At 46.6% G+C, this 25,178-nt stretch overlaps 1 protein-coding gene across 1 annotated transcript in view; it reads right to left on the reverse strand.

Moving 5' to 3' along the window:
• Positions 1–25,178, reverse strand: part of ERICH1 (glutamate rich 1) — a 539,909-nt gene that overhangs the window by 339,069 nt on the left and 175,662 nt on the right. Inside the window, exon 2 of the mRNA XM_069606082.1 lies at positions 4,502–4,660. Coding sequence (XP_069462183.1) covers positions 4,502–4,660 — 159 coding nt within the window. The remainder of the gene's footprint in view (positions 1–4,501; positions 4,661–25,178) is intronic.

Raw genomic sequence — 25,178 nt, forward strand, 5'->3', positions numbered from 1 at the left:
CCAGTCTTGCAATGGGGGCAGTGCTATCGCAGAGAGATCCAGAAACTAACCAGTTACACCCCGTGGCATTTTGGTCCCGCAAGTTCTCGGCTCCCGAAATCAACTACACCATCACAGATAAAGAACTTTTGGCTATTAAGTCCGCCTTCAAGGCCTGGCGGCATTACCTTCTGGGAGCCAAACACACAGTCACAGTAATCACAGATCACCGCAATTTACAGTATCTAAAGACTGCCAAAGCTCAATCCTCGAGACAACTCCGCTGGGCACTATTTTTCGCTGAGTTTGACTTTGTGATCACTTATCGACCAGGCAACAAGAACGGCAAAGCTGATGCCCTTTCCCGGATGGGAGTTGATGAACACATGGTCAATCCTGAACCCGTACCTATAATTCCCGAACAAAGAATTCTAGGTCTGGTCGTCGCGCAATCCATTGAAGATGTTGAAGCAAAAGTCAAACAACTCGTAACTCCGGCAGATTTACAGAACTGGCCACTTAAAGGAGAAAGCTTCACGGTGAATAAGACCCTACTGTACTTCCAAGGACGACTATATCTACCTTGTGCAGAGTTACAAAAACAGGTAATCTCTTGTTATCATGATTCCTTAATGGAAGGGCAACCCGGTATTGCCAAAACCTCAGAGAAAATCAAAAGACACTTCTGGTGGCCGTCTTGGAGGAAGGACATTAGAGACTTCGTAATTTCCTGTGGTGTGTGCGCCCAAAATAAGAGTCTGAAGGAAAGACCAGCAGGCCTCTTACATCCATTAAACATTGCACCATGTCCCTGGCATACCTTCTCCATGGATTTTATCACTGACTTACCTCCGTGCTCCGGATATAACACAATTTTAGTAGTTGTGGATCTATTCTCCAAGATGGCTCACTTCATCCCACTGAAAGGTCTTCCATCAGCTTCAGTTCTGGCCCGAGAATTCCTCGAAAACATCGTTCGGTTGCACGGCTTCCCTTCAGTGTTGGTCTCTGATAGAGGAAGTCAGTTTATCTCCCACTTTTGGCGAAATTTCTGTCGACTAGCTCAAATTGACGTAAGGCTTTCAACCAGCCAACACCCCCAGACCGACGGACAGACTGAGAGGACTAACCAAACTCTGGAACAGTATTTACGCTGCATGCTGCAGCAGTCAGAAGGCACTTGGAAGGACATCCTTTGGATCGCCGAGTACGCTTATAATAATTCAATCCATTCTGGAACCGGAAAGACCCCTTTTTTCCTCTTATATGGAATCCATCCTCAAACCTCCAACCTTGATCCACCCCAGGATCTCGGAACGCCCGCCGTAGACCATCTACATTCTGCTATCACTGAAGCCTTTAAGGAAGCCACTACTCATCTTCAATGGGCTAAGTAGCAATACAAAAAAGGAGCAGACCAACATCGAAAAGAGGCCCCCCAATATCTAGTGGGAGACCAAGTCTGGTTGTCCACTAAACATTTACCATTAAAAGGACCACGCACCTTCAACCCAAAATACCTGGGACCCTATCCTATCACAGCCATAATAAATCCAGTGGCAGTTAAATTGGGCCTACCTTCCCACATGAAGATACATCCAGTTTTCCATGTATCCGTCCTAAAACCTATGCAACCTGAGACCCGACTGACCAGATCTCCAGAACCTATTCAAGTTAATGGAGAACTTGAATACGAAGTTAAAAATATCCTGGACTCCAAGATTTCCAACTCGAAGCTATACTATCTGATAGACTGGAAAGGTTACGGTCCCCAGGAAAGGTCTTGGGAACCTTCAGAACATGTCCACGCACCTCGGCTGATCAAAAGGTTTCATCGAACTTTCCCCAACAAACCAAAACCCCCGGAGAAGACAAGCTTGGGAGGGGCCTTGAGGGGGGGTGCTGTCATGATCACTACTTCCAAGAATGCAGGACCTGCCCAACATCCTTGGAAGCAGGCTCATAACCTTCATTCCGGGCACCAGCCGGCCCCTATTGGGACCTTTTGGACCTTGTCCTGGCGCCGCTGGCGCCAGGCTCATAAAGATCATTGGTCCCGGCACTGGAAGCGTCGGGCTCATAAGATGTGTAAAAGTGCTTGGGTGGACCTACCTACAGCAGACCATGCTGCATACTCACCAACAAGATGACGTCCACATCCTCTTCTGACAGGGACTACTTTCTTACCTCGGTGGGAGAGGCTCCACTCCTTGGATCAGGAACACTGGGACTCTTCTGGAAACTGGAACTCTTTCCTTACCTAGGCGAGGCAGTGGAAGAAGACGCCTAAGCACTCCTGCACACTATTTAAACCACGCCCGATTGATGCAACGTGCTTCGCGTTATTCTGCATCAGCAGCAGGACGCTCACCGAGTCAGCTCCAGTCTTCCAGTGAAAACTCCAGCTCCAGCACCTGTGGGAACAAACTCTTACCTTCCTGGGATCCTGTCTTCAGCCACACCTGCCAGCACAAAAAAACAACAGGTTAGCAAAAGCCAACTTAAAGCCAAAAGCCAGCATTTTTACTAACCCGATCCATCGGCATCTTCCAATCCTCACGCCGCATTCCTTGGCAGTCCATCGATCCCTGTAAAGGCAAAGAACATTGATCAGTCATTTTGCATATTTTGATCTGCTTACCTGTGCGACGCACGCTCCGGATTCCAACAAGCGCTGCATACCCGCACCTGCAAATAAAGAAAGACAGTAAGGAGCGCTTTTAAAACCATCAGCCGCCATTCTACTTACGTGCCTTCACGCGTGCCATCTTCCTACTTACGCGCTTGCACGAACTTTGGCGTCCATGAACCAACGCCTACCGCATCCAAAACCTGCAAGAGAAAAAGAGACATTAAAGAGTGCATTTAAAACCATCAGCAGCCATTCAACTTACGTGCCTTCACGCGCGCCATCCACCTACTTACGCGCTTGCACGTACTTTGGCGTCCATTAAATAACGCCTACCGCATCCAAAGCCTGTAAGAGAAAAGGACTTCATTAAAGGTGTTCAGATACATATAAGGAACCGATCGTGCAGTTAACGACGGCCTCGCGCTCAAAGTTGTCCTCCGCAAGTAAGAGGTTTACAATATCACCAGTGGAGTAACTGGTACCCGCGCCCCTGCACCAGTCGCAGGATGGAGAGCCCAGCATTCACCTACTTAAGGTGAGCACACCTATCCTTTGGGCCTCAAGGAAAGAGAGAGTGAGGAAGAGAAGTCTGTCCAACCACCGTTCATTAACCCCTTGTTCTTCTGCCTGCAGACAACTCACTCTTCAAGTCAGGCATACCGTGAGAAGAGGTCCAGCCCAGGGAACCAGCCGAGTCCTGCGCTTTACAATTGAAGACACGGTAACAACCCAGTCAAGATCTGCGCCTCCGTGGGAATCAGGTGAGCGTTACAGCTGGACCACATGATCTTTGAATCTCAAAAGGCTTGCTCTCTAGAAAAAACATGTTGCAATGGCTTTACATCTCCTTCAGGATCTCAGTTTCCTCAACAAATGGGATTTCTAGGATTCAAAGTGGATACTGAGTCAGCCAAGCAGAATATTCAGGGAATCAAGAGGGACATGTGACAGGCATTCTAGCAAGGCTAAATATCTCAGGAAAAGTTGGCCAGAGTAGTGTGGCTTCTCGCTTTATTCATTCAAGCCATCTCCCCCGTTCCCAGTGAAAAGATATTTTTATTAAGATCTTTTCATTGAAAGGTCGATTTAGAAATTGAACTGTCACACCCCTGCAGCACACGAGTGCGTGCAGGGGCTGACAGGATTTGCGGGACCAGGAAGCGGAGGGTAAGGAGAACGGGTAAGTGTGTGTGAGCGTGTGTGTGTTGGTGTGAGTGTGTTATGTATATGTTTTGGTTTAGAGGGTGTGGGAGGGGGCTGGGGCTGTGGGTGAAATCCGAGGGTGGTGGTGGGGGGGTGGTGTGCAGGGGGGGCTGAAGTCCTGCGGGAGAGGGTGGGGTGGAAAAATGAGGGGCACAAGAGGCTGAGGGGGTGAAAGTAAATCTGTCTTTTTCTCTTGAGACCTTTAAAAAAAGGTCATTTCACATAGAACCATCTCCCCTGGTATCAGACTATCATTCTCTCAGCCCTATTATGCCTACTCTCTCTGGTGATCCATTCAGGGCAAACTGTCTGTAAGTATGCTGGGAGTCCCATTAAATGAGATGGAAAAGCATCAAAAAGAAAATATGTCCTAACAGGGTATTTATTTATGTCAATTATTTCTAGAAGACTGAACAGTCCCCATAGGATTATAAAACTATTTTGTTTTCCACAAGCCTACAATACAGTTCATCCAGATATTTACAATTTGGAAAAACGAAAAAGAAATGCAGATACTTAGCTTCAGTACTAATACCTCAGGTGTGTTTAAACTCATGCCAGCGATTAAGTCATATGTTAAGAATGACATGGGCAGATAGAAATGATTCAGCAAAATATTTTTAATTAAATAGTTAAAACTGAAAACATCATATTGAAGAAGGCATTTTTTAAATATACAGTACATACCAGTTAACCTGAAACAAGTTGTTGGAGACACTGATTTTTTTAAATCCTTCTGCTGCACTTCTGAAGTCCCTGGAGACGTTCTGGTCTGCACTTTTGGAGCTGGAGTCTGTGTAGATGAGGAGCCTGCATATAATTTCTTCAGCACTTTCTCTATGAACACTACAAACACAAAGAAATGCATGACTAGATGTGGTTGTGCAGTTTGTATACGTTCAAACATTGATTATTCAACATTCATAATTATTCTACATTCATTATTAATTGCGATTTCCCACAAAATTACACATGCAAACAGTTACAATGCAGTTTAATGGTAATCACACTGGATAATTTAAAAGACTGTAGACCCATCATTCGCTTTTCATCTAAAACTTCTGATGAATCTCTAAAATCCTGATCTGTTATTTTATTTACCCAAGAACAACAGATTAACACTGAATCATGCGCCATAGCAGGAGTTCGACAAGCTGAGCAGAATGGTTAAATGAGACTTCTCAAGCAGAGGCAGCACTCTCCTTTAAATATGTGTTCCCAGGTTTGATTTATTTAACATTTGTATGGCGCCTATACAGCAGTAAGTGTTTCGAGGGGCCACAAGACTATAGGGGAAGGAAAGGTTACAGGAGGATAAAACAGCAATAAACCGTCCAATTAGGCCTTGTGACAATCGGATCGTGCAAATGCAGTAAACAGGAAGTGCAGAGGAGGTGGAGGGGAAGTTAAGAGAAGGGTCAGGGGGGGGATGCAGGAGGTAAGGGGCCCCAGGGGCTGGTTAAGTGCTAGGGGGAGCCAGGAGGGCAAGTGCTATGTGAGGCCTGGAGGGCTAGTGCGATGGGGGATGGTAAGAGAGTCAAGTAGTGCCAGGACGGAGCCAGGGGGTGAAGCAGACTCAGCAGTCTGATCAAGGAAGGATGCCCGAAGGCAAGTGCTTGTAGGGGAGGGTGCTGAGGCAGACTGGTCAAGGGAGGGCTAGCCCCTGTATGACTCAGAATGGACCAGGCAGCCAGTCATATCAGCGGGGGGCATTAGCAAGGAAGGGGAGAGGGAAGGAAGAGGAGGAGAAAAGGAAAGTTTTGAGTAGCTTCCCAAAACTTAAGAAGATCTGGCTCAAGTCAGAGAGGGGCAGGGAGGCAGTTCCAGAGGGAGGCTCAAGTAATCTACACCCCACTCTCTGCTTGGCAAAACGTCTGACCTGCAGAGAGTTGGAGCTGGAGGAACAAAGGACTCTAGCAGGGTGGAATTTAGTGAGAGAAACTTGAATGTAGTCCGGTTCGAGGCCACAGAAAGCTTTGTGGATGATGCAGAGGGTCTTGAATTTGATCCTTGCATTCACTGGGAGCCAGTGTAAAGCTTTCACGGCTGGAGAGACGCGAGGACAAGGATAAGTCTCAGTCCAATTGTTGATTAGTCGAAGAGGGCGAAGGGAGGAAAGAGGCAGATTAAGGAAGAGGCTGTTACAGTAATCCAGGGTGGAGAGAACCAGGGCTCTAGTGACTGAGTTTCTGGAGGAAGGTGAGGAAATGGAGAATGCCTCGAAGGAGGTGAAGCTGAAAGTGACCCTTCTTGGCAAGGTGAGCAATATGAGGTGAGAAGGAGAGAGGGGAGTCGAAGATGACCCCCAGATTTTTTGCCTCACAAGAGGGTAAGAGGATGGGGGCCAGAGAGTGAGGGGGATGGAAGGGGAGGGTGTACCAATGAGAAGGATCTCAGTCCTACTGGCATTAAGACAGAAATCATTAGCAGCGCACCATCCCTGAATAGCGGTCAGACAATCTGGAATGAGAGAGGAAGGAGGGAAGGTAGAGGAGGGAAGCATAAAGGAGAGTTGAGTGTCATCCGCATAACATAACAATTCCTTATAGTTCTTCCACAACCGCATTTCCCGCACACGGAAAAATTGAAAAATTGCTGCAACTTGCAATTTAGCTCAATTTCACCACATGTCAAAATAGCTGTTTCTTGTTTTAAACTGCCGAAATTCGTTTTCAATCTGATAATCATTCCTGAATCATTGCTAGTGTTGACCTTAACCAATCCAAAGTAACTATCACTTATCCTGAATCTCCTTTAGTGAATTAAAATCATTTTAGCATATTTTCCCTTACATTGCAATCACATTCAAAAGTATTTTTGCCTGTTTCAAAATCATACCTGTTTTCTCTAAGCTTGCTGGGCGAACTGGGATTGAACTGAATTGCTGTTCATTTCCACCTCTTCATATTGCATACTGGGGGGAATGAGTAGTCACAGGGTAAAAAGTGATTATATATTGTCTTTTGATTGAAACCATATCAAGCTTATTTCTGTGTTGCATTCTTTCCTATCATTGTATTTCCTTGAACCATATAAAATATTCTCTGCTACCTTATCCTTTCTATTCCTACTCCTAACTGATTAAAGAGGTTGTTTATATTGTAATATTACCCATTGATGATCACCGTTCATATTCATAAGTGTGCTAGTCAGATATTATTTTATTCATAAAAGTGTGATATATATATTGTTCCATTCTTCAAATAAACCTTTTAATTTGCAAAACAAACCTACTTCTTGGCTCAGTGAGGTCGGGGAGATTCAAAGAGAGGGGTGTTATATAAGGGTTCATCATCCAGATTTAAAGAACTTTGACATAAAAATATATAAATAAGGGCTTCCATTGGGAATCCCATACTAGGCATTGACTTAGTTCGAGTGCTGGATTGAAGTCACTTACAAATTGGGGGTGCGTCGTGGGATTTCTGGATTAGATCTACCACTTGTGCAGATTAATACAGTGTGCTAACTAATAGGATACATAAATCCTGTTGGGCTACCATGCTGTGTTACGCTGTAAAAGCACCCCTCAAAAAGGAACGCTCCCAGGAAACTGTCTGTTTTGCAAAATAAAATAATAAACTTCTGTAAGTCAGGAAGGAAATCAATTTCCGGAATGGCGGCATTGGTAGACATCAAGATAGCTAGAGAGCACCTTTTACATAAGCTATTTGGGAGAGGTGAGTGAACTGAGCAGGACCAGAATGCGTGGTTGCAGGCGATCACACAACAGGTCACTGCAACTGGGTTAGATATATGGAGAGCTCAGGGTCCCTTACATGTGGCCCTGAGTGAACTATATATGGCCCTAAGGCCAAGGATGAGCACAACAAGATTGCCAGGGTAGCAGCATATTTATATTTATCTATGGGAGCCATACAGGACAAATGTGCTGAAGGCCAGGATCTGGCAAGTAGGCAAATGATGGCATTAGAGAATGCCCAATCTGATCTGGACTCTTCTGAGCACAGGCTGCAGAGGAGCCAGGAGTCAAAACGAAATTAGGCAGTAACTAGTTAAAATCAAAGAAGATATGGGTATCCTGCAACAGGAAAGGGCAGACCAGGATACCAGAATTCAGGCCTTGCAGAAGGAGTATCAAGAAGGTTTGGACTCCCTACTGCAGAGCCAGAAAAAGCTGGAGCAACAAATGGATTTCAATAGGGCATGCACAGAGCAGGTAGTCACCCTGCAAACCTAGATCGAGAGAAGGCATAGAGCAATACATTATTTCTGAAAGAACTGGACACCCAGGCAGAATTTGAGGAAGAGCGCCAGAAAGCTGGTGCCCTTCAAAGGCAGAGGGACGACCTGGCGGCACAGAGGCAGGCTCTTGCTCAGGAAAGGGATACCTTAGGCCAGGAAGTCTGTAACTTAAAATGGAAGCTGGAAAAAAGTCACCTGACCCTCCAGGGACTGGGTGACCTCCAGAAAGAGCATCACAACTTGTTAGAGCACACCAGGAGGGTGGAAGATGCTCTGGCAAGAAAGGAGCAGGCCAGTAGGGACGGGACTCAGGAGGTAACCCTCCTGCAGCAAAGACTGGCCCAGTACTCCAAGACAAACCAGGAAGCACAGAGAGAAAATTAGGCTCTCTGTCAGCACAATGATAGGCTCCAGCGACAGGTAGCCATGCAAGAGAGACTGATAGAATCTAGTAAGGCCTTGACTGGGGAACAGAAAGCGCAGGCTCTTACATGGCAACAGGGAGCAGGGGCTGATAGAGATGAGGTTCACTGGGAAGGGGAAACAACTGAGCATAACCTCAGGAGCCCTAGTACCAGAGGCCTTTATCTCTCCCAGCCCCGGGACTCTGCCACCCCCATGTCCCCTGGCACACATGAGCCCAGGGCCACGGGGATGGCAGATTACTATCCAGTCAGAGGTATGGGGCTCATAGGCCAGTACCTCCCAGGAATGGATGGGCGGGCAACTGGGTATGAGCACCCAAGTACTGTGAAGTTTAGTGGGGAACCCCAGGAGAGTAGGCCCACTAAGGGCATCCTGAAAACCTCTGCCCAGTTAGGTCAGTGGGCGGGGGGGTACCCATCAAATCCTGGGAGCAAGAAGGAATCAGAAGACTCCTCTGAGCATCCCAGGACACAGGAGACTAGGTCCCCACATTCTGCCAGCCATTCCCAGGCTCGCAGAATCCGGGAAAACCTGGAAGATCAGACGGGCACCTCTGGGAGCAGTGCCTCTGAGTCAGAGGATGAATGGACCAGGGTTACCCAAACCAAGAAGGCCAATAAGGCCAACAGGGCCTTGCTTAAGGACCCCTTAAAACAGATTAAGGCAATAAGGAGTGTCATCACGCCTTATCACAAGAACGCCAAGTATTCTGTGTGGGAACACTTAGAGCTCTTTGAGCAAATGATGGAGACTTTCCATTTGAAAGACAGCAGTAGCTGCATTCAGTATGTAAAATGGACATTCTCCCCAGAATACTCTAGTTTCTTTGCGGGGCTGGAGGACCAAAATCATTCAAGATGGTCCACCTACAGGGCGGGCATCTTAAAGCACTTTTCTGTTCATAGAAATCCCCAAGAGGCTCGCAAGGCAGCCTACAATTTGCAATGTGGGGAGGATCAGGCCCCACAAGAATTTGTGCAGGAGTTGAAGTGTGCCTTTGCACAGACTACCAAAAGGGTGCGCACGGACAGTAAAGAATTTGTTAATACGTTTTTCCATGCCTTACCCAAATACATCATGACCCAGCTAGAGAGAGATTTTATAAGAAAAGATCACTAGACTGGGTCATTGAACAGGCCACCCGAATCTATGAGGTGCAAAAGCCCATAGAAAATAAAAATAATGCTCAGAAAAGCCCCAAACCGACCAGCACCCCTGCCGCTAAGGTGGCAGAGGTAAAGGTTGCCCCCATTTTAGATTTGGAGATGGGGGGCCTAAAAACCTGCCTGCACAGAATAATTCCAAGCCCAGAAGGCCCTCGGGCCAGTCACAGACAGGGAGTCAAGGAGATAGTCCCACCAATGGGATCCCTCACTCCCCTATGTAAGTCCCTGCTACAAGGGAAACCGACCCATGCTGGGTTGTGTGTGGACTCCTCTGGCCCAAGTAGGGGATCCAACCAACCACCTAACCGAGGGAACTTCCCTCCTAACTTCCCCCAGGAGGGCAGAAATTCCCCAAATCCTGGGCAGAACTTTTTCCCCAGGTACCCACAGAACTTCCAACCCCAAAATCATCCATCCTTCTTTCCCCACTTTCCTGAGCCCAGACAACCTAATCCGGGAGAGGAGAGGCCAAGGGTGGAGGGGTACCCAAATCTTCCCAACCCGGGGTACTACCAGAAAAGGGATAGCTACCCTTCCCGGGAACAGCCCAGGGGACAAAACAGGACCCCGTATCAGCCTGAGCGGGTTTCACAGTTAGAGCGCCAGGTCCAAAACATGCCACAGGATCTGGGTTGCATGCTGAGGGCTTAGCAGAGCCCTCAAATGAGCATGCCGGCACAGAATGCCCCAAACTCTGGACCTGGTGCTCCAGAACAATGACAGGGGCAGCACCCCGATAACTCACTGGTTCCCAGGGAGGAGGCACAAGGGGAAGGGGGGTGTAATGCCTTGGAGGAAGCTTCCTTCCCCACTTGTAAACAGCCCCTCGAAACCCAGGAACCGGAAACAAAATCTCCTACCCCTGAAAGCCTGCCACCCAAGAAGCAAAGGGGGGGTAGGAGACACAAAGGACCCAAACAGACCCATTTTGTGGAGGAGGTAAACATCTTCCAGTTTGAAGGAGAGGGATCCTCAGAGGATCCTGGGAAAAGGATCTTCTCCTTCAGAGATGGGGGAACTCCTCCCGAAGAAAAATGGGTCCCAAGGGATTCACATCTGTTAGGGAGAATTCTCTGTTTAGGCTGAATTTCCTAACCTACTGAGTCCCCCAGCAGCTTTGCTGGATTTTAGGGGTTTATTTTTTTCTCCTGCCAAGAGTGAGACTCTTTTACCCTCACTCTTGGGCATGATTTGAGTGTGTTTCTTTGAATCTAGATGTGTTTAATGGGCTATGGGGTCTTTTACTCCATAGGGCTTCATGTGTTTTTGTGATGCGTGTTACACAGCACCCTCAGTGCAGTAACACAGGGGTGTCATAGTGACCCCCTAGTATAGACTCCATACCTTGGCACTGACTACTGTCTCCCAGGGCATGTAAAGTCACCATTGACTTTACTAGTCTTAAATTCTGAACAGAACCAGTACACAGCATCATATTGTGGACGTACTGGCTGGGGCAATTCAATTGCCCCGGGGTCTGTTAGTCGAGGGGGCACGTCTCCGTCCCCCCTGATAGAGTTTTGGCTGGTGGCAGTAGATACTACTTTTTATATTCAACCGCAAATATTTTCCTATGGGATTTCCCATTGTTTTAGGCTACTATCTTTATTTAATTATTTACGGTAGCCTCGAACATACCGCCGGTTTATTTAATTAATATTAAATCTCCGGTTGGTATTTTTTGCCAAAACTTGATTCTAAAATGGCGTTTGTGTTCTCTTCTGTGACTCCAACCCAAGTCGAGCCCTTTGTTCCACTTTTTGGCGGGCTTCTCCACAGAAGCCCTCCAAAGTGGTGCCACTCTGTCTGGGGTACTTAGGAGGGGTGGAGGGGGATTTAGGCACCCTGGACTGAGTTGCCTAGGCAACTCAAGTCGCACTCCGTCCTGATTGGCCCAAGTGGTGAGCCCGCCGGCTCACCACTTAGCCTGTTTGAGTGACAGCTAGGCTGAGTGAATGTGGGTTTTCTGCATAAAAGCAGGGCTTTGGGGACTGGAACTTCAGAAGTCGCCACAGGACCTAAGAATCCAGCGAGGGAGAAGCTGAGCCGACCTGCCACGACGCCACCACCGGTGGAGCCCTGCTGGACCGTCTCACCACTTTTCCCAACGACAGAGGAGATCTCCCGCCGGAGAGTCTTCTTCCTTTGACTGGTGGGGATAACCAGTTTCACCGTCTTTTCGCCTTCCTGACGTACCTCGTGGCCGCTTTGCCTGTGCCAAGCACCCCGGCAACCGGGATACCACGTTTTACCACGACCGCGAACAAAGGTACCACCTTTAACCGGAAAACCCCGCGGCTGGTTTCTTCCCTGGTAGTGCAACAACCTTCATCTTTCCTCCAAGTCGAGATCTTCTCTTCCCCTGGACGATGACGCAACTGGCACCCACTGCCAGGAACAAATGCCACTGCTGGAGGATCCTTCCCACTTAAGGTACCGTGCCCCGCCAGGCTTCCCTTGCTACCGACTGTACGAGGTAGATTTAGTCCCCGGCTTTCGAACCTGGGTTAGCCTGGGACACCCTGGCTTAACTTTCCTAAGCCTCTCTAAACTCTTTTTGAACTCTCTGCAAGACTTTCTAAGCCTAGTGTAACTGTGTGATCTTGGGCGCATTTGTGCTCTGCTCTCTCTAAGAGTGGGCCCAGCCTTTGGACTTCGGCTCACCAGTGACTTTTACTCTTCGGCCTTGCTAACAGTGTTCCTAAATCTTAGAGTGGTGTACCTTTCCATATTCTGTCTTTTTCCCTCCCTTTCTCACAAACTTATTGGAGTGCCATCTAGTTAAGCGCTCACCTCTGTGTGAAAATAAGTGTTTTACTGAGACTTATCTGATAAGGAAAAGGGAGTGTATATATTACAATAGTAACTGTGTTTAGAATATTTTACAACAAGAGTGCTGGAGTGTTTCAAACAGTGTGTTTTTAAATAAATAATTATATACTTTGATACCAAAGCTCTGGTCAGTGTTTGCTTGTATTGGTGTGTCTGAGTGCCTATTGTGTATACTTTGCATACTGCCTAACTCTTCTTGAGAGAAGTCTGACTGCTCAGCCACAGCTACCAGGTAAATCTGGGTGGTACAGACTGCTACCAAGTGGGTTTACTGCTAACACCTGTAGTCCTAAATCTTTTGCAGTGTTCCCTAAGGGAACTGCACAGGTTTCTGCCTAACAACATCCAGACTGGGTAGATGTGGGGACTGAGCTAGCGCCGCCCATCATCCCCTCCCAGAACCAACAGCCAGAAAATCCCCTGGTTCAAACCCATCCTGTTGACTGCCTCCAAAAAGGGCCCGGGGGGGAGGCGGCCCAGAACTGAAACCAGGGGAACCCAAAACTTCTATCTCTAGTTACCAACTTTTTCTTTCAGATTCCCAAGACTCCCCACAGAATTCTGCCCAAATCTCCTCTCTTTGTATGTCCAAAAAACTAGCCCACCAGTTGTCCAAAAATGAGCATTATCTGTGCCCCCCTGCTGAGAGGGAGGGAAGATACTATACCCCGGTACAATACATGGGCAGGGTACAATTTTGGCACTGGTGGACACTGGATCCCAAGCTACACTTCTGTCCAAAAAGGCCTTTGATGAACTGAATTCAGGAAGGGGGGAAGAATTACCAAATTCCTCTCACCTCTCTGCCTGGACAACTTCAGAACTTTGACGGGAAGGAAATTCCTGTCGAGGGGACTGCGGATTTGGACATTAAAATTGGGCGACACAAGGTGAAACACCGGTCATCGTAGTGACTCCAGAGGGCACCCCTTGTTTACTAGGGAATGACCTCCTGCGAAGGTTGTCACCCCTAATAGATTGCGTAAACAAGGTCCTCTGGACCCAGACTAGCCGATCAATAAAATTGAAACAGAGTGTCAACCATGTTAGTTTAAACGGCACATGCCACATGGTTGAACAAAAATATGACCAAGTAGAATTTCACTTCCAGAACAACCAAATTCCAGACGTGACAGTAATAGCAGTAGGACAACAGACTGGTGATGGGGGTCCTCTCTATTTCTGAAAATCAACCTTCCTTCCAGTTTAAGGTGGTATTCCACACTGGAAGGAAACACTCTGAAATTCTTTACCAATCCACAATCAGAGATTCCCACTCCTATAGTCCAGAAAGATGTGAAATCAGCACAGAGCCTGGCTGATATTCACCAAATTGGAGAGCAGTTGTTCATCCCTGTTCAGTTAAATGATGGGAAGGACTCTGTTCTCGCCCGAGTGTGTGTGAACAACGGTAAGAGCTTCATTAGCGAAGCCATGTTCCGCCAACTCCCAAAAGATCCAGCCATTCCCACAATCAAACAGATAGACAAATGGGAAATGGATCTGGAAACCCCCAATTCCAAACATCTCCTGCCAAGCAGGTGTATGCTCAAAATCTCCATTGGCAACAAGAGGATAGTCCATAATTGTTGGGTTGTGCGAGACGTCTCTGCTGCCTTTTACTTAGGCAGTGACATTCTCAATCGCTTTGCTATTAGTTTGGACCTAATAAACTTCAAAGCTTGGTCCCGATTAGTGGATAATCCCATGGGCTTTGATGAGCCAGAGAAAGCATTTAGGTCAGCTCAATTGCTACCTTATGCAGTTGAAATTCAGATTGGAGAGCAAGTCACCATCCCAGAAAGGACCCAACAATTCTCCCTGGAAGTGAAAGTTAAAAGAGGACAGAAATTGAAAAACCCTGATGCCTATATTCATCTAAATGCTTCTCTACAACAGCAAGGGTTGGGGGTAAACCCAACACCAGTAGTCAATGTAGAACATGACACCATTTTAATAGAGGTGTATAACAGCGACTTGAAGAGTATCACTGTAGCCGCAGGCACCATTATTGGAATGGCAGTTGATGATCGACATTTTTCCATTGATTTAGGAAATGAACTGTTAGGACCGATCCCCAAGGACTGTTTCGACAGTGATAGTGATGACAATACAACACCAGACAGGGTCTTTACCCGGCATTGGGGAGGTGGGGGACTTCCTGGTGTACACTTCATGCCCTTATGGTAAGGAGGATGTGACTTGTGACTTCAGGAGGGATGAGGTGATTTTCCAGGTCCATGAGGGCTGCCTTTCCCACCTGAAGCCACCAGTCCAAATCAGCACTTTGACCAGGGACTTCTCCACCCAGCTGGAGAAGGCCGCTGAGATACCGAAACCAGAAGTCTTTCCAGGCTTCAGGCAGATGGTTGAAGAGAGTCAACCTAGATGATGCCTGTGAGACTCTGGAGCAGAAGCAAAAGTAGAAACAAGTTTTCTTGGATTTTCAAGATCTCTTTGCGGTGGACTCATATGACTGTGGTCGCAGCAACATAAACACAACAACAATTCCAACGGACCCGGGTATGACTCCAGCGTTTGTGAAGCAATATCGCTTGCCTCTCGCATCAATGGAGTCCCTTACTGAAATCATTAAGAACCTTGAGTCCCGTGGGATAATCCGTCCAGTCCACAGCACCTTCAATAATCCGGTGCTGGGGATATTGAAGCCAAATGGCCAGTGGAGACTCTGCGCCGACCTTAGGGAGCTCAACAAACGGGTCGATACTTCCCGATGGCCTCTTCCATACATTGACCAAGGGCTGGCCCAGATCCAGGGGTCACAGGTATTCACTGCAATAGACCTGACCAATGGATACTGGACTGTACCTGTCAGAAGGGAGGACCAATACAAGCTGGCTTTTACCTTTGGGGGCCAGCAGTACACATGGACCCGGACTCCCTTCGGATACATCAACTCCGGCAATGAGTTCAACATTTTTCTACATAAGGCCATGTCCGACCTGGGTGAAAGGGGTAACCTGGCTTATGTAGATGATGTCCTCATCAAAAGCTCAACTGTGGAGGAACACATAGCGGAGATCCATTATGTTCTGACACAGTTGAGGGCCGTTGGAGCAAAACTTTCCATTCAGAAAGCACAGTGGTGTAGAACCCGCGTTAATTTCTTGGGGCATGAGATTACTCCTCAGGGTCTCTGTCCCCAGGAAAAGAAAGTGAAAGCCCTCCAGAAACTAAAAGACCCCACAACTCTGCGGGAACTAAGGAGCCTCCTTGAACTGACTAATTGCAGCAGAAAGTTCATTGAGGGCTACGCAGAGATCACAAGAACCCTGATTCATCATTTGAAGGGAGCGTCAAGTGGTAATGGGGTCCAGAACAATCCGAGGCAGTAAGACAACTCAAAAGAAGCCTCTCACAAGCGCCTTGCCTAGCTTACCCTGTCAGAAACAAGGAGTTCTTCTTGGAGACAGGGTTCTCTAATACATGCTTGACTGCAGTATTATACCAAAAGCATGACCAGGTCAATAAAGTAATCTCGTATGCGAGTAAAACTTTATCCTCTGTAGAGGAAAAATTAAACGATTGCGAGAATGCACTCCTGGCAATGGTGTGGGCATTGAAGAATTACCGCCCGTTCATCCAGGGGGGGAACACATCATAGTGGAGACTCCACACCAGCCTCTGCAATGTCTCCAAAGTGACAGAATCTGGGCCGGAAATGTGAGTAATTTCCGAATTACTTCCTGGATTCTGTCAATGCAAGGCTTTCTGGTGGAGGTCAGATATGGCCAAAACAAGAAGAGCCCCCTCGCGCAAGGTCTGGCTGACTTGCATGATTTTGCCAGAGAAAACTGTCTTGGGGACGAGATTCTAAAAATCAAGGACAACATGGTGGCATACCTCAATTCCCCACACAAAGTCTTTGAAGAAGACAAGTGTGAGGGAATGCCCACTGTCTATGTGGATGGATGCTCTTACCATGTTGACAACAACGGGGAAAAAGAACTTGTGGCTGGCGTAGGGAATGAATGGGTGAATGAGATCCCAGAACCCTCCGCTGGGTACTAGATTGGTACCCGAAGTAGTCAAGTGGCAGAGTTGATGGCTGTGCATCAAGCCATCCTCACAGCTGTCCAACATCAACTCCACAAACTGGTCATAATCACTGATTCAGATTATGTACTGAAGGGTTCGTGGAGCACCTGGTTAAGTGGAAGACCAGAGGCATGCTATGTGCTAATAACAAACCCTTGAAACATGGGAAGTTAATTCAAAATATTGATGATCTGGTCACCTCGAATGGGATGACCATCTACTGGAAAAAGATCAAGGGTCATTCCAAAGTAGAGGGACCAGACAAAACTGGAAATGACTTAGCTGATCAGCTGGCCAAAACCGGGGCCATTCAAGGGGATCTAATAGAGATCGAGTCCCTGTTGGGGGAAATCCAGGTCACTGCTATCTTTAGGTCCCAGACAAATGCTCACAATGATCTTTCAACTGCACAATGGACTAAGGAGACCCCAGATGCTGATTTGATTAAAGCTCAAAAAGGGGATCCAATAATTGGTAAGTTTTATCAACACATTGAGGACCCTGAGAGCTTTCCCCTGACGGATACCGATTACATTGGGAAAGAGGACCTCCGAGTGTTGATGAAATGTCCAAAAATGTTCCGAATCCAAGATGGTTTGTTGGTAAGGAAATCCCTAGCTGGCCATGATCAGTCCGCCTCTCCAAAAGAGGGGGATGACACTGCCATGGCCAGATTTGCAAGTAGATTTCATCGGGCCCGTAATTCGCTCCTCTAGGGGGAATATGTACATGTTGACCGTGACATGCTTGTTTACTAAATGGGTGGAATGTCTCCCAGCCCTAAACTGCAAGGCAGAAACAGCAGCTGCCCTGATGATCAACAACATCTTTTCGCGTTTTGGACTACCCCAAAGAATCGAGTCAGACATAGGTAGCCATTTCACCAACGTAGTAAGGAAATCGATGTGGGAGATACATAGGGTTAAAAGGAAGCTACATATTGCTTCCCGGCCAGCCTCTAGTGGTGCAGTAGAACGATACAACAAAACCATTGTGAGCATATTAAAAAAATGTGTGGTAGATTCTGGGCCAAGTTGGGATATTCGATTACCTCTTGTCCTAATGGCCATCAGATCTACCCCTTCATCTGCAACTAAAATCTCACCGTTTGAGCTGATGACTGGACGCAGGATGGTGCTTCCCCAGCATCTGCTCTACAGGACCCAAGAGCAGACATTGATCAATGCCTCCACAACTCATGAGTAAGTTGAAAATTTAAGAAAACACCTTCAACATGCTTTTGCCTATACTCAGCGAAATCTAGAAAGATCAGCCGATAGCATGAAGACCCACTATGACTTAAAGACTACCAGGAAAGAATACAATGTAGGAGACCGGGTCTATCTATACAATTTCCAAAGAAACCAGGCCAAACAGCGGAAATTTCTGTCTACCTGGAAGGGACCTTTTAAAATTGTAGACAAGATCTCACCAGTCACCTACAAGATCCGCATCCCCAAAGGCAGTTTGGCAGAGGGGGAAGATAAGTGGGTCCATATTAATCAGCTAAAGTGTTGCCATCCTAGGCACACTCTGCAGCAACTGGAGGAGTCTTCTGGAACCCCAGAGGGGGCCGCTCCAGATCCATAAAACTCCAATCCTAAAATATTCCACATATAGTCTATAAAATACAATAATACAAATGTCTCCTGATTTATAAAATGTATCTGTCTGCCCCACTACATTAATAGTGGTGGGAAAATGTCTACCAATATGTTTTTGCTTTGTCATCCTAGGAGAGAGAGAAAGAGAGAGAGATAAACCATGGAGACTGACCAAGGACGACGACCCGGAGACCGGGAGAAAAGATCCTAGGGGCCCGGAGTATCGCTCAATGCTCCCATCAGGGCTGGCGAGGAGAACCAAGCGATCCACCCCCGATGGAGCAAAAGATACTGAACTTTGCCATTTGTGGAATCTGGAGAGATGAGGCTGACATCCCAGTCTTGCGAATTTTCCTTTCTTAAGTGAAAACCTGAAAAATAGGTCACCTTCTACTTTTGCCTATGTCAGTGGTAACAAAGGAGACCACTGGCAAATCCCATCATTTGGCTGCTCACAGAGCAAAATCATTGCAAAAGAAACAGGGCTGTTGGAAAAATCTGTTTGTATTTGGTGTCAAATTTGCACAAATCATGGCTCACAAACCACCCAAAAAGATCCAACCTCCTTGTTGGGTGGTCAACATCACTCTCCCGCAAGAATCTATATAAATATAAGGTCCACAGAAGTGTATCTATATCTGAACAAAGTCCACTTTTGAGGATTGCTTGCTGGAAGAAACTTGTCAAAAATAGGCGTAATACCAATACTCACCTCTACCAGAAGCCGGCATTTTAAAACCAATTTGTGTAAAGTTGTACATTGAGCCCAAACTATGCCAAAGAAAGACTTGCTATCAGAAGCCTAAGAGGTGGATACAATTTAAAACTATATTCTGAAAAGTCTTGAAGCAAGAAATTGTTTAATGTATGTGTTAAAAATGTTATGAGATTCAATGTTAACTTCTTCATGTAATATTTATGTAAAACTAATAAATATAAGTAAAAAAAAAAAAAAAAAATGAGTTCTATTATAAGATAAGACAGTTTTTGGACATTGGGTTTCAGAGTTCAAAGTTTCCCACACTGGGTTCAAACGAATTCCACACGTTCTCCCTGGACAAAGGAGACTTCCCCCTGCCCTTGGCTAAGAGATTGACAGGCTGGTGTCTAAAGGAACTGGGAGTGGCACCCTGGCCTGTTGCTCTCAGTGCAGACAAAGGAATCCTTGGGCTGAATAGAAAATGCTAATTCGGGTGTGACTGACAACAAACTGCTGCCAGGAAGGCAAGACATGTGACCTCTGAGTCAGCCCAGACCTTGGAGGCGGAGACAAACCATTGTGTGGATTCAGAAAGCACATTAAATATATGTTTTATAAAAATGCTTATAACAAATTGCACTGAACTGCCAAAAATGTGAAACTTTGAAATTGTTAAAATGAAAAATTCGCTCACAGTTTAAGACTAAGCTGGACTCTGTGCGATGTTCTGAGACCAAACCCTGGAATTATTCATATTGTAGCCGCTGTGTTTATGCTATGAACATAAATAATTACAGAAATGTGCCTGGATGGGGTGCGCATGCATGTTTAAAAATTTGTGCAGAAACAATGTTATGAAACCCACCAAAAAATGTAAAAAGTGGTCATTGAACCAAAGCTCTTAGGAAGATGAGAGTTGAACAGAAATGTACCTTAATTAATCGGTCATGTAATTTATGTAGTATTAACAAGTGGTGCACCTTGTAAATATGTTTTTTTATGAAAAATAAGATACACTGTACAGAGAAAAGGGGAGGGTCTTTACCATAAGCCATAAAACATGACACAGGATGACACACTGATCCTTTCTCCAATCAGGGTATAGAAAATTCCCTGACCTATTAGATCTTTAGAGGGTTGGGCATAGAGAATCAGCCTCCCTACCCACTTTGGAAATACATAAATAGGGACTGCTGAGGACAGATAGGAAACACTTTCCACTTCTTAACTGATTTCTTGGCGAAGCACCCTGCAAGCAGATCCAGACAATATCCAGAGACTCTAGAACCAAACTCTAGAACATTGAAGCATAGAGGCCTAAACCACAAGCTGAACCTTTTTTAGAGGCTTCAGAACCTAGCAACCTGATTCTAACCCCTAAACTTCCAAGGGGCTCTCACATTCAACAGCCGGGCTGAACTGTTTTGCTATTCTAGCCAAGAACCCTGTGCTAGAACCAAGATCCAGAATCAGAAAGCAGAGCTGTATCCAGAACCTGTCAGATCCAGTCCAAGAGACCGAGCAGACCGCAGTGCAGTGCTGAGAGCAGAACTGAGACCTGTCCGGTGGCGAGAGAATCCCAGCTAAACCCTTGACCAGATCGTTGATGGGGCCCACACCATTCCCAAGCCATAGGAGTGAGTATCCAGTCTAGAACTGTACATAACCAATCTCTTAGTTTAAAGTAATACTATTCCATCCATTTCAATCTGTCCAGAACTGCATTACAGAACCTCTGTTGTCTATCCTTAATTCTTCTCTCCTCCACATAATTCTTGATAATTGTAGCAATAATCATCTTGGCGCCAATATATATTTTCTGGAGAAAGGCAATTGTCTCGTTCAGACAGAAACCATCTGGAGACGCCTCTGGATAGGTGGCTGGGCTGTCGTGTAGTTTGCGGCTCCATAGACTCTTTAGTGTTAAGAAATCTTTGTTTCAAATCTTCAATAGCGCATCTTTCATTTTGAAATCTTGACTTTATTTCTGAAAAATCTACCTTCACAAAAACCTGTAACTTTTGAACCGCACGTCCTAGAACCGAAATTTAACTGTCGTTATGAAGCTAAGATACTAAGCTTTCCAACAAACCTAAAACATTCCAATTCCTTATAGTTCTTCCTCAATCGTGTTTCCCGCACGCGGAAACATTGCCGCAAATTGCAATTTAGCTCAATTTCACCACATATCAAAATAGTTGTTTCTTGTTTTAAACTGCTGAAATTCGTTTTCAATCTGATAATCATTTCTGAATCATTGCTAGTGTTGACCTGAACCAATCCAAAGTAACTATCACTTATCCTGAATCTCCTTTAGTGAATTAAAATAATTTTAGCATATTTTCCCTTACATTACAATCACATTCAAAAGTATTTTTGCCCGTTTCAAAATCATACCTGTTTTCTCTAAGCTTGCTGGGGGAACTGGGATTGAACTGCATTGTTGATTAATATTCCTGAAACCTATGTGCCCTCATTTTCACCTCTTCATATTGCACACTGGGGGGAGTGAGTAGTCACAGGGGAAAAAGTGATTATATTGTCTTTTGATTGAAACCATATCAAATTTATTTCTGTGTTGCATTCTTTCCTATCATTGCATTTCCTTGAACCATATAAAGTATTCTCTGCTACCTTATCCTTTCTATTCCTACTCCTAACTGATTAAAGAGGTTGTTGATATTGTAATATTACCCATTGATGATCACCGTTCATATTCATAAGTGTGCTATTCAGGTATTATTTTATTCATAAAAGTGTGATATATATATTGTTCCATTCTTCAAATAAACCTTTTAATTTGCAAAACAAACCTACTTCTTGGCTCAGTGAGGTCGGGGAGATTCAAAGAGAGGGGCGTTATATAAGGGTTCATCATCCAGATTTAAAGAACTTTGACATAAAAATATATAAATAAGGGCTTCCATTGGGCATCTCATACTAGGCATTGACTTAGTTGGAGTGCTGGATTGAAGTCACTTACAGAGCGTATCCAGGGAGTAATGTTTGACAAAGGTGTGGATAGAAGACCATGTAGCTGCGTCACAAATATTCCTAATAGGAACTCCCCGCTGCAGGGCAGTGGAAGTAGCCACTCCCCTAGTGGAGTGGGCCTGCCAACCCTCAGGAGGGTCCTTGCCCGCCAATCTGTAACATTCAGTAATGGTGAGGATAATCCACCTGGACAAGGTCTGTTTGGTAACAGCCTGGCCCAATTGGTGTCTCGTGTACCCCACAAAGAGTTGGTCGTCCACTCTGACCCTGGACATCCTAGAAATATAAAAGCTCAGAGCTCTCCTATGGTCCAACCTATGGAGTCGCTCCTCTTCTTAACCAGGATGAGGAGGAGGGTAGAAAGCAGGAAGTACCACATTCTGGCTTAAATAACATTCAGACACTACCTTAGGTAGAAAGGATGGACGTACACTCAGTACAACCCTATCCTTGTGGAACACAGTAAAGGGTGGCTTAGATGAAAGTGCCTGCAATTCACTCACTCTGCGAGCGGATGTAACCGCAACCAAAAAAAACATCCTGAAAGACAACAGTCTCAAAGGGCAAGAGTGCAAGGGATCAAACGGAGCACCCATCAGGAATTTAAAGACCAAATTCAAATCCCAAACCGGCACCTGAAACGGAGACGGTAGGAACAAATTCATGAGCCCTTTATGAAATTGGGAAATCAAAGGAATCTTAAAATAAGAACATTCTTCAGACGAGCGCTTGAAGATAGACAGCGCCTCCAGGTAACCTTTAATGTACCTTCTTTGTATTTGTATTTATTGTGTTTATTTAGCTTGAAGACCCATGTGGGCCAAAGAAAGCAAGAAAGACAGAACCATGGGAATGGAACACTGAAAAGGATCGACATTGTGTCCTCTGCACCAGTCGTAGAACTGATGCCAACGGCAACGGTACAGGGATTTGCTTGCCGGCCGCCTGGCCGAAAGCAACACCTCCATCACGTCATCCAGGAGGTCCCAATACTTATACCTCAACCTTTCAGAAACCAAGCGTGAAGGTTGAGAGTCTTGACCTCTGGATGGAGAACCCGACCCCCCTCATGCGAGAGAAGATCCTCTCGGTAGGGAAGATGGCATGGAGGGCAGATGGACCGCTCTAGAAAGTCCGGGTACCACGCTCTCCTGGCCCAATCCGGAGCAATGTGAATCATGTGGGATCCTCTGTAACCCCCTTAGCACCTGAGGAATGACGGGGACCGGAGGAAACGCGTACAGAAGTGGGAATGACCAATCCACAATGAATGCATCCCCTAAGGCTCCTCTCGGAGGAAATTCCCTTGAGCAGAATCTCTCGCACTTCCGGTTGGCACTGGTTGCGAATAGATCCACTTGTGGGGTTTCCCAAAGGGCAAAGATCTCCAGAAGGACTTCCTGAGCCAACTCCTACTCGTAAGAGATCGTGCTCTGCCTGCTCAGAGCGTCCGCCGCTGCATTGACCTCTCCGGCCAGATGAACTGCCGAGAGCGAAATTCCTTGATGGATGTCCCAGAACCAGAGCTGCATTGCCTCTCTGCACAACGGGAGTGACCCTACCCCCCCTTTTTTGTTGAGGTAATGCATGGCCACTGTGTTGTCTGTCATGATCAGGACACACTTCCCCCGCACAGACGGCAGAAAAGCCTTCAGGGCCAGCCTGATGGCTCTCAGCTCCAACAGGTTGATGTGGAGTTTGGACTCTGACAGAGACCAACGACCGCTGGCGGTCAGATCGTCGGCATGAGCTCCCCATCCTGTGAGGGGAGCATTCGTCACCACCGTCACCTCTGGCCAAGGTTGCCAAAATGGCTCCCCCTTCATCAGATTCCCTTCGCTGGCCTACCACAGAAGATCCTCCGAGACCAAGAGTGGAACCTGAACGGGATCCGACATCTTGCCTGAGAATTGGGACCACTGCATCTTGAGGACCCATTGAAAGGATCTCATCTACAGTCTGGCCTCTGGCACCAGAAAAATGCAGGATGCCATGAGGCTGAGCAACCTTAAGAATACAAAAGCCGGAAGACTCTGGGCATGTTGAAATTTGTTGACCATCTGTACAATGTGATGAGTCCTCACTTTGGGAGGCCGAACACTTCCCCAAGGACGTGTCCAACACAGCCCCGATGTACTGGAGCGGTTGCGAAGGTGTCAGATTCGACTTCTTGAAATTGGGGGAGTAGCACAGCTTGTGGAGGGAGCAGCAGGTGAGACTGAGATGATCCAGAGCTTGCTCGGGAGAACGTGCTCGAATCAGTCAGTCATCTAGGTAGGGGTAGGCGTGAATCCCTCACGCCTAAGATATGCTGCCACCACCCCCATTAGCTTTGTGAAGACCCTCGGGCGGCGGTCAATCCAAATGGCACGACCCGAAACTTAAAGTTTAAGCTGCCAGCCGCAAACCTCAGGTAGTTTCTGTGGTTTGGATGAATCGGCACATGAAAGTAAGCATCCTGTAGGTCCAGAGACACCAACCAATATTGATGTCGAAGGGCCTGAAGGACCTGAGAAAGAGTAACCATCTTGAACTTGTCCTTCCGGGGGAACTTGTTCAACCAACGCAAGTCCAAGATGTGTCTCAGTCCCCCGTCTTTCTTTGCAATAAAAAAAATATGGGGAAATCCATCCCTTGTTCCGCTCTGCTACAGGCACTAGTTCTATAGCGCCTTTCTCCAGCAGGGTTAAGATTTCCTGCACAAGGAGCGGATCTGGAAGCTTCAAAGAGAGTCTCCCCAGTGGATTGTCGTGAGGCTGCTTTAGGAAGGGCAGGCAGTAGCCATGAGCCATTGTCTCCAGAACCAACACATCCGAAGTAATAGCTTGCATTCTTCGAGATGCTGAGACAGTTTGCCCCCAACCGGCGAACAATGGAACATGGTCTCATAGTTGTTTTGAAGCAGCTGTGGCAGCGGCTGAAGGCAAAGAGGCTGCTGCTTGAGTGGCTTTGGCACCTCTATTTCCCCGACCACCACGGGTACTTCTTCCTTGACCCCCTTGATTGCCAGCTCCCCTCTTCCTACCAAAAGAGGAGTAGTAACGAAAGGAACCTCCTCTCCACTGTTGTCTCCTAGGACGAAAAGACTGAGGTTGACACAGTGCTTCACTCAAAGATTTAGCAGCAGCTTTGGAGGTCTGCAACCTCTCAAGGCTCTCATCAGCCTTGCTGCCAAACAAATGAGAGCCATCAAAGGGCATGTTCAGAAGACGGGCCTGTTCATCTGGAGCAAAACCCGACTTCCGCAACCACGAAAACCTGCGTATAATGGTGCTTGCAGCGATGGACCGGCTAACACTGTCGGACGTGTCCAACCCACACTGAAGGGATTCACAAATGGCATCCTTGCCATCCTGCACGAGCGCAAGGAACCCATC

Source organism: Ambystoma mexicanum, chromosome 4p, assembly GCF_040938575.1.
Source record: "Ambystoma mexicanum isolate Mex_15411 chromosome 4p, UKY_AmexF1_1, whole genome shotgun sequence".
Classification (NCBI taxonomy): Eukaryota; Metazoa; Chordata; class Amphibia; order Caudata; family Ambystomatidae; genus Ambystoma; species Ambystoma mexicanum.